At 40.3% G+C, this 11,007-nt stretch overlaps 1 protein-coding gene across 1 annotated transcript in view; it reads left to right on the forward strand.

Moving 5' to 3' along the window:
• Window positions 1-11,007, forward strand: part of pigu (phosphatidylinositol glycan anchor biosynthesis, class U) — a 29,567-nt gene that overhangs the window by 7,570 nt on the left and 10,990 nt on the right. The window contains exons 5-7 of the mRNA XM_043710760.1: window positions 1,995-2,104; window positions 8,352-8,452; window positions 9,748-9,845. Coding sequence (XP_043566695.1) covers window positions 1,995-2,104; window positions 8,352-8,452; window positions 9,748-9,845 — 309 coding nt within the window. The remainder of the gene's footprint in view (window positions 1-1,994; window positions 2,105-8,351; window positions 8,453-9,747; window positions 9,846-11,007) is intronic.

Below are 11,007 nucleotides of genomic sequence, written 5' to 3' on the forward strand. Positions count from 1 at the left end.
AACTTTTGAAAAAAATTTTTTGTGATTTACACATGAAAGAAGTGAAACTATCACTGTATTCTAACAGATGAATGGCTTAACAGACAATCAATTTTTCAATGTATAATTTCAGTTACATCACACTGTAAATTTTTGCTATAAATTCTGTTAGGATTGAGCCCTCCAGTATCACCTGATGAAGGAGTGTCGCTCCGAAAGTTAGTGTGCTTCCAATTAAACCTGTTGGACTATAACCTGGTGTGTGATTTTTAACTTTGTACAACCCAGTCTAACACTGGCATCTCCAAATCAAGATTATTTTTGTCAGTGATTTGAAAACAGTTTGCATATCTCTTTGATCAAAGATGTCGTGAAACTTGAAAGGGTTCAGAAAAGATGTACAAGGATGTTGCCAGGGTTGGAGGATTTGAGCTATATGAAGAGGTTGCATGGTTAGGGCTGTTTTCCCTGGAGTGTCGGAGGCTGAAGGGTGACCTTGTAGAGGTTTGCAAAATCATGAGGGGCATGGATAAGGTAAATAGACAAAGTCTTTTCCCTGGGGATGGGGGGAGTCCAGAATTAGAGGGCATAGGTTTAGGGTGAGAGGGGAAAGATATAAAAGAGACCTAAGGGGCAACTTTTTCTCAGAGGGTTGTATGTATATGGAATGAGCTGCCAGAGGAAGCGGTGGAGGCTGGTACAATTGCAATATTTAAAAGGCAACTGGATGGGTATATGAATAGGAAGAGTTTAGAGGGATTTGGGCCAGGTGCTGACAGGTGAGACTAGATTAGGTTGGGATATCTGGTCGGTGTGGACGAGTTGGACCGAAGGGTCTGTTTCTGTGCTGTATATCTTTATGACTCTATGATTCTAAATGTATCATCTGTGAGCCCCAGTAGTTTACTGCATAAATGCAACATGGCCCTAATGTTATGCTGACAAGTAAGATTCTAAACCTTTATGATTTCAGCTGGGAATAATGTGTACAACAAATGTCACATTTTGGCCTAAGGAAAAGTTTCCAACTGGTATCTGCTGTAAATGAATGGAGATTTGTATATTGGGTGAAAATAGAATTGAGCTCAACCCAGTATGCTCCAATATCCATCATCTACAAGGCATAAGTCAGGAGTATGATGGAACATTCTGCATTTGTGTGGATCGGTGCAGCTCCAACAACACTCAAGAAACTTGGCAGCATCTAGGACAAAGCAGCCCACTTAATTGGCACCACCCCCACTTCTTCCATCACTGACGCTCAGGATCAGCAATGTGTTCCACGTACAATATGCATGGCAGAAATTCACCAAAGATTCTCCGATAGCATCTTCCAAACCCACAACCACTTTTATTCAGAAGGATAAGGACTGCAGATACATGGGAATATCATTTGAAAGTTCCTGTTCAAGCCTCTCACCATCCTGACTTGGAAATATATTGCTATTCCTTCACTGTTGCTGGGTCAAAATCCTAGAATTCCTACTGTAATGGCATTGTGGGTCAACCAATCACAGGTGGACAGCAGTGGTTCAAGAAAGGAACTTATCCCCGCCAGGGATAGGCAATAAATGCTAGCCAGCCAACAATGCTCACATCCCATGAATGAATTTTTAAAAAAAGCTCAACAATGCACATGACCACGGTATAGCTTTATATTTAATGCAGCGATTGATTCTTCTAATTTTGTCTCTGTATGGGAATAAATACTCAAACTGTCAACATAAATCCAAAAGTAAAATTATCGTCTAATGGAGTTAATGAGAATGAGGAAGTAGCCCCGGACAGTCAAAAAGTAACTCTCGAGAAAATGTCAAGCAGAACCCGAGATGATAATTATTTTGTGCCTCGTGATAAAACATTAAGTTTTTGTATTTGACAATTGCACATCTCACATTGCATATGTGAGACGTGCAGCTTGAGAGAACAGAATTTAGAGACATTCTAAACTAAATGTGTCAAATTTAATTATAATCTCGGCATTGCATCTTTTTAATGTCATTTTTATTTCTCAGTTTAGAAAACAGCGGATTGCTTTTGAATTCCAGAAGTATGCTCTTGATGTCATCACGCTGGTCAGGACTCCAAAAGAAATGTATCATATTCCTCTTAAGGTAGCACTGTTGTAAGTAAGAAAGCACATTGCCATTATCAGTACTGTGATATCTGTGCTCAGGTATGGCTACAAGCATGGCCATGTAGCACAGTGTGTTTGTACAGTGTGACAAAGATTGGGATATCCTCCTGCTATGACCTAACTGGCAATGGCACCCTACTTCGATCGATAGAAACTTTACGTTTAGCCTAATGTGCTTGGTTGAATGGGAAATGAATAATCTCACTTTACAGCTTTTGATCCTGCAGTTAATGTGACAAGTTCAGACCTAAGTTTCAGTCTCTGCCGCCATTTCAGGCAATAAGCTCGCAACATCCACTGCACTCACTGGGTGAAAAGAATTCTCAACAGCCCTCTAATTCTGTTACCAATTGATTTAATCTAAGTCCGTTTTTTCTTTTTGTTGTTTACCTATCTACTAAAAGCCTGTCTCCTTCCAAACCACTCGATCTAGATCCCTTGTCATTTTATACTATAGTTACAGAATCTCAATTATTACAGCACAAAACAGCGTCTTCAGCCCATCCTGTCTGCGCCGATTCTCCAAGTGTGCAATTATTTACCACCGTTCTCCTCTCTTCTCTCCGTAACACTGCACGTTCTTCCTTTTCAGATTGCAGTCTAATGCCTTTTGAATATTTCGATTGCCTCCACCATAGTCCAGACCTTAACCTCTTGTGGCATGATTTTCTTTTTCTTTTGTGCTTTTAGCAATTACTATAAATCTTTGCTCTCTCATTCTTGTTCTCTTCATGAGTGAGAACAGTTTCAACCTTACTGCTCTCTCCAGACCTCTCATAGTTTTGAATTCCACTTGATCAAATCTCCTCTCAGCCTTTTCTCCTTTTCTCTGATCTGTTTGCATAGTTGAAGTTCCTTAATCATGGAACCATTCTAGTGAATCTTTTCTGTACTTTTCAACACCTTCACATCCTTTCTTAAATGTATGCCCAATACTGGATGCAGTCATACAGTTGAGAATGAACCAGTATTCTATACATGATCAGTAAAATGTTCTTGCTGTGGCACTCTGCGGCCCTATTAATAAAACCCAGGAAATTAAAGATAAAGGTCATGTAGTCCGATCAGACCGTGAGTCTGCTCTCTCATTAGAGTTGACCTGTGATCATTTAACTTGATGGTCACCGTGCCTCAGACGAGGGAGAGGTTGAGAAGGAGAGTCTTTCATGGTAAGGGGTAAATGTAGGGGTATGGGTGGGTTGCGCTTCGGCGGGGCGGTGTGGACTTGTTGGGCCGAAGGACCTGTTTCCACACTGTAAGTAATCTAATCTAATCACTGTAACCAACTGAGCTAACTGACCAATCTATATGCTAGTGTAACCACTCTCTCAACCTGCCCTGTCATCTCTGTACATGTACACTCAAGTTCCTCTGTTCCTGCACCTCCTCTAGAGTTGTGCCATTTATTCCACATTGTATCGCCATGTTCTTCTTACCAAAATGAATCATTTTAGATTTTTTCCAAATTGAACTTCACCTGTCACCAATCTGCCCATTCCACTAACTCATCTGTGTCCTTTTGAAGTTCTGTGCTCTCTGCCTCACAGTACAATGCTTTAACTTGTGTATCATCTACAAACTTTGTCTTTTGCACCAAAGTCTATGTCATTAATATATCTCAGGAAAAGCTTGCGTCCCAACACTGATTTCATTATAAAGCTCCCACCAGCCAAAAAGCATCACTGACCATTACTCTCTATTGCTGGTGCCTCAGCTAATTCTTAATCCTTGGTGCTACTGCCCTTTAAAGTGCATGAGCTGTAATTTGTCCCACCAGTTTTTCAAGTTGTGCTGTATCAAATGTCTTTTGGAAAACCTGTTTACCAATTCAGTTGCATTCTTGTCATCAACTCTGTCTCTTCCCTCTTCAGAAAACTAGCATGATTTACCCTTACACAAATCTAGGCTGACTTTCTTTAATAAATCCATATTTCTCTGTGTGATTGTTAATTTTGTCCAAGTTATTGTTTCTGAAAGCTTCCTCACCACTGAGGTTAAACTGATTGACCTATAGTTATAGAGCATAGAGATGTACAGCATGGAAACAGACCCTTCGGTCTGACTCGTCCATGCCGACCAGATATCCCAACCCAATCTAGTCCCACCTGCCAGCACCCGGCCCATATCCCTCCGAACCCTTCCTGTTCATATACCCATCCAAATGCCTTTTAAATGTTGCAATTGTACCAGCCTCTACCACTTCCTCTGGCAGCTCATTCCATACACATACCACCCTCTGTGTGAAAAAGTTGCCCCTCTCACCCTAAACCTATGCCCTCTCGTTCTGCACTCCCCCACCCCAGGGAAAAGACCTTGTCTATTTACCCTATCCATGTCCTGTTGTGCTTATCTTTACATCTTTTGAATAAGGTTGTAAAGTTTGCAATTCTCCAGTCCACTGCAGACATTAAATAAACATGGAAAATTATGGCTAGTGCCTCTGCAACTATGAATTTCATTTCCTTCCACATCCTCGATGTGTCTTATTTCGTTCTGGTGCCTGATCCATTTTTGGTGCAGGCTCCTTATCTAATGCCTCCTCCTTATCAATTATAGTAGTTTCTAGTGTCTGAATTACATTCTTTCTGTGTGGCCTAGGTTACATCTTCCTTGGTAAAGACATGTATAGAGTTTTCATTTAGTGTCTTAGCTGTGCTCTCTGCTTCCATTTGTGCATCCTCTGCTGGTCCCTAATCGACTGTAATCTCCCTTTCATCACCCATTTACAATTTATACACTAGAGAAAACTGGATCCAATTTTGTGGTAGCTGCTGGACTCTCTTCATTCTTCCTTTTTACTTCTCAATTACATCTCTACTCAGCTTCCTCTATTCCACATAATTCAATCCAAGTCTATCCAGTTTTCTTTTGTGATGCCAGCACCAGTTCAGTTATCGGAACTTGAACTGCTCCAGCTGATGGCATTTCTTGAAAACGTGACACATCCTAGAGTTCCCATGTGGAAAGGATATGCATTGTATGAGACCGAGATGACCTGTCATGCCTCAATTTACTAAACCAACCAAGCTTGCTGGAAATAACTGAAGGTTGAATCAGAAAATTACTTCCAGTTTTTCCAGTTAATTTGTTTAATTGTACAATGGGTTAAATGCTCCTGATTCTAAGTTTGACACACAATCCTAGCTTAAAGAGCAAAAGGAGAACTATAGTATTCACTCACCAACCATCTATCAGCTAACCATTTTGTTTTGTTGACTTTTGAGTCATGTGCTGCTCTGGTCATTGCAACCTCAGTTATGTTGACAGATTCTACTGCTGCTTTGTTACTGTTCTGTGTTATCACTCCTTGATTGTTTTTTTAGATTAGATTTTTTTTAGATTACTTACAGTGTGGAAACAGGCCCTTCGGCCCAATAAGTCCACACCGCCCCGCTGAAGCGCAACTCACCCATACCCCTATATTTATCCCTTACCTAACACTACGGACAATTTAGCATGGCCAATTCACCTGACCTGCAGGTCTTTGGACTGTGGGAGGAAACCGGAGCACCCGGAGGAAACCCACGCAGACACGGGGAGAACGTGCAAACTCCACACAGTCAGTCGCCTGAGGCAGGAATTGAACCCGGGTCTCTGGCGCTGTGAGGCAGCAGTGCTAACCACTGTGCCACCGTGCTGCCTGTTGCATTCATCTAATTTCTCTCTCCCTGACACTACTGCTACTTCTATCTCCGTTGTACTTCTATTTTCACAGTGCTTCTGACAGAGTTAATGTAATTAAATAATACACTGACTTATAAATAGAACAGTGAGCACAGGAATGGGCCTGTCAGTGCATGATGTTGTGCTGAAACTTTGTTGTAACCCCTAATGCCAATATGTAATTCTTGCCAGTCTCTGCTCTTCAACTTAGTCAGTGGTATGTCCCAGCTCCTGTGTACATTTGTTACAGTTGCTACATAACATCAACTAGCCCTTTGTCCCTTTTGTCACCATTCAGCTGCCTCCTCCACTCAACCTCTGCTTTCTGCCCCATGTTGCATTTTTCACTCAGTTACTCTGCGACACTTTAATCCCATCATAAATATCCACACTGCTTCATCCATACTGTAATATTATGACATCTTTTCAAAACTAAAAGCTCTGCAACTTATAATTGCTTCTCTTCATGTCAAGTGCTGAAATCTTTGTAAACTCAAACTTTTAAACTTTTTTTCATAATATTGTTGTGATTAACTCTTGCTAGTAAAAGCCTGGTGTGCCAGTGATGGGTGTATCATGATAGATGCACAGACTTAACCAATGCATTTCAACACATCCTATATGTTGTTGCATTCTCATATGCAAGCTTCTTGCAAAACTTGAATAAACATAAGTGTGAGGTAAGAATACGTAATCTGTTATTTTCCAGTATTTGTAATATATGTGCATGCAGAATAAAATGTTTGCGACATGGCTACTCAGCATTATTGGCAGCTAAAGCGATTGTTGGTGCATGGAGAGAGTATGTTGGATAAATGAAATGGAACCAAGGAGAGGATCTCTGAGTGAAACGGAGAGAATAATTTCGACAATCCCCACCCAATGTAAAGAGAATGAACAAAATATCTTGTGTATTATATAGTTTTATGTTTGATGTGATAAATTTGTGTGAGAATGATTAATCTTTTTGAATAAGTTAAGAAGTAGGAGCAGGTAAATTCTCCTAATCTCAATCCTAAATGATCACCCCTTTTATCCTGAGACATGTTCTAGTATTCGTAGCTGGGAAAAACAACTACTTGGTGTCCTTCAGAATTTTATACATTTCAGTGAGATCACCTCTCTCTTTTTTTCAATCTCCAGAGAATATAGGCACAATTTAGTAAATTCAAATACTTATTCTGAAAGAAATTGAGAACACTTGAATGTATATTTGCATATGAGAGGAAGCTTTGTGATAAGAATGCACAGCAAGTTGAATGTTGTCCAGACTATTGGGATCAATTACGTCAGCTATCTGCTTGTTTGCTCATGACTAAACAGTAATTGGCAGAAGTTAATCCTTCTGTTCAAAGACCAACACTTACACTTTTCTAGCTGGTGTTGACAAAGTCAAATCTATCCTTGTTAAGGAACGTTTGCCTACTCCTAGTTTGTATGTTCTTAGGCCCTCTTGATCATCTTTATGTAATTTCAACCTGTGACAATGTTTTCCCACTGTCTTCCCAAAGTGTTTCCTATGTAATTCTCACATGTCAAGACTATGGTTGACTTTGCTGATTGGTTACAAGCTGTCATAATGGGTATAGAGTGAAACTGATTCCTTAGGCTTGGAGGTTTGGGTACAACATTACCTGAAAATTAAAGATGGGATGGTTAACAAGAATCCTCAGGAAGCATTTAAGCATGTAGAGTGGTAAAAATCTGGAACACTTACCCCTCACTGCATTGACTGTTGAAAATAAAGTTGTTTACATAGGAGAAAGTGAGGACTGCAGAGGCTGGAAATCAGAGTTGAGAGTGTGGTGCTGGGAAAGCACAGCCGGTCAGGCAGCATCCAAGGATGCTGCCTGACTGGCTGTGATTTACCAGCACCACACTTTCGACTATTTACATTAGGGTCTATTGAACAAATTTAAAACTAAGATTGATAGATTTTGTTAGTCAATAGTTTTAAATGTTAAGGAACCAAACCAAGTAAATTACATGAAAGTACAGATCAGTTCTGGTCTAACTGAATGGTGAGAAAGGTTCAGGGGGCTTAGTGGCCGCCTCCTGCTCCTGTATTTTGAGATTCAGCACTTTGATTTTGTTTGTTTCCTTGTATAGACTCCTGATGAGCAAAAACCATTTTACAAAATATGGTTTGATAAAGAGCTTGAAACCTATTTCCTTTCTGCCATGACTGTGCTGTCTGAAGCAACATGATTATTTTGCGCAGTGTCCTAGTTGACTGGAAGAATGCCCAGAAAATCAAAGCGAAAAATTAATTTATTTTTAATACAATCCTCCTAAATCAATAGCATAAACAAGAAAGTATCAAATGTACTTTACATTCAAAGTAACTTAGATTGGATTGAATTTAAATCAGCTAGGTATCAATAAGCAACTGATGGTCACTGCATTAACCTTAAACATTTAGAAATAAAATATGTGACAGCTTTGATAATATATATACAACAATAATCAACATATCTACCATCTTTATTCACGTCACTGATAAATGTGAACTTTGGTCTTTGCAACTGATTCAAAATGAAATACAAAAAGAGAACTTTCTGTTCTGTTCTAGCTATCTCCTGAATCCATTCACTGTGCTCACCTGCGTGGCAAAATCTACTTGTGCTATCAACAATGCAATTATTGCAATTTTTATTTTAGCCACTGTGAAAGGTGAGATTTCTTTCTTTATGAGCAAAACCGTTAGCTGTCATGTACATGTGCACAAGAAAAGTTAGAAATTTACAGCTTAGACATTCTCTCAAAAATAGTGAAATGTGCCAGGAAATGGAAGAACAGTAGAGGAAAATTTGAACAAACACTTGCGATATTTTTGTTCATGTTTGGAAGAAAGTTGCAGAGACGAAGGAAGAAGTCTCATTTGATTCTGTTTTAATTTGCTGCATAGAAAGATTTGACTTGTCTCACTCATGAACAATGGAAGGAGTGCTGCTCCTGCGGGGCAGAAGGTTGGAGTTGTTTTCATTGGAGAAAAGAAGGTTTTGGGGTGACTTGATAGAGGTGTACAAGATGATTAGGGGTTTAGATAGGGTTGACCGTGAGAACCTTTTTCCACCTATGGAGTCAGCTATTACGAGGAGGCATAACTTTAAATTAAGGGGTGGTAGGTATAGGACAGATGTTAGGGGTAGGTTCTTTACTCAGCGAGTCGTGAGTTCATGGAATGCCCTGCCAGTAGCAGTGGTGGACTCTCCCTCTTTATGGGCATTTAAGCGGGCATTGGATAGGCATATGGAGGATAGTGGGCTAGTGTAGGTTAGGTGGGCTTGGATCGGCGCAACATCGAGGGCCAAAGGGCCTGTGCTGCGCTGTATTCTTCTATGTTAAAGGTACTGCTGAATCTAGCATCAAGCCACATGGTGCAAAGTCCCAGATTTAATCACTGACCCCACCACACACACATCTCCATCCCAACCCCAGTATTTAGGAGAGAGAAGATCAACCACAGCTCCTGCTCGTTTTCTGGATGTCCATATTTGTGAACATCAGATCAAATAGGATTATGCTGAACCCTGATGCCCTCCACAGTCGGATAGCTTGCTATTACTTAGGTTTAGTCAGTTGGGTGAGTTCATGGAGGACAATCTGTACCTACAGGATCTGCAGTTTAGGAAGATGGCAGGATTGAAAGTGGAAAAAATGATATGAGAAAAATAATTGAATAGATAGAAGACTGTATTTTGTTATTAAAAATAGCTCTACTCTTGAAACACGAGCAGTGATAAGATAACTAGAAATTTGAAACAGAAAGTGCTGCTGTCTCTGACAACTTGAGTATGTGCTTTTTTTCAGATGCAGTCTTTTGTTTAGAGACCTTTGAAAAATTACATGCAAAGCTGGCTAGGCTTTTCTCTTTATACATTAACATATTGCCCTTGAAGTCAATTTCATGAAGATTGTCTAATGCCTAGAATTGAATTGACATGTTTTCTGTTTGCCTTTTTTAGGAAGTGCCTTTCTTAGTGCTGTATTTTTAGCTTTGGCTGCATACCAATCCTTGTATCCTGTCGCATTATTTGCTCCAGCATTACTGTACCTTGCACAGGTGATTATTTTTAATCACAGCTTTGTTATTAAAGAGCGGAATTAAATGCTAGCAAATCCTTTAGTAAAGATTGATACCATTAGTCAAGCATTCCCTTCCCCAATGAGACTGAATGATTGCACTGTGGTTCTGCACCAAGCAGATCAGGACAGGGGCAGATTTAATGTTTGAACTGTGCAGAGTCACAAAGGACAGGATCAGACTTACTTATGTTGTACACATATCAGTCAAACAGCTTCACAGGACATGCACTTTGCCATAAAGAATCTCCACTTGTGTGACAGTTGTCTTTGTCCCTGGAGTTGCACCACATCCCAGATTAACTCTTTCAGAAAGTGAAATTTAAGTGTGAATGTATATGCCATATATTTTGGAAAATTAGTGCCCCTTGATTTTTTAAAATGATCTATTCAAATGGCTGTCACAAATTGAGCTTGTAATGAAAGGAGTTTGGCTAAGACTAAACCTATGACAGCAGTCAGTGGAACAGTCTATTTAATGCAGGGATAGTAATGTACTTTTGTTAATAAACCTTAAAGTTCAAAGTTTGTGCGAAGATTTGTAGCTCGGGTGCTCGTTGTTGTGGTTCTGTTCGCCGAGCTGGAAGTTTTTGTTGCAAACGTTTCGTCCCCTGGCTAGGCGACATCATCAGTGCTTGGGAAGCTCCTCCGAAGCGCTTCTTTGATGTTTCCTCCGGTGTTTATAGTGGTCTGTCCCTGCCGCTTCCGGTTGTCAGTTTCAGCTGTCCGCTGTAGTGGTTGGTATAAAGTAACCACCCCAACACACACAAACAAAGCTGCATCAGGACACTATTCAAAAGGGCCACAACACACTGCAGTACACCAGAACTGCAAAAAGAAGAAGAGGAACACCTATACAAGGTATTCGCCAAAAACGGATACCCCCGCAACTTCATCAACAGATGCCTAAGAGAAAGACCATGGAACGAGGACATACCACAACCAAAAGGACTAGCCACACTACCATACATCACGAGCATCTCGGAACTGACAGCCAGACTACCACGACCCCTAGGACTCATAACAGCACACAAACCAACAGCCACGCTCAGACAACAACTCACCAGAACGAAGGACCCGATACACAACATGAGCAAAACTAATGTAGTGTACAAAATACAATGCAAGGACTGCACAAAACA

This window comes from Chiloscyllium plagiosum, chromosome 20 (assembly GCF_004010195.1).
Source record: "Chiloscyllium plagiosum isolate BGI_BamShark_2017 chromosome 20, ASM401019v2, whole genome shotgun sequence".
Lineage (NCBI taxonomy): Eukaryota > Metazoa > Chordata > Chondrichthyes > Orectolobiformes > Hemiscylliidae > Chiloscyllium > Chiloscyllium plagiosum.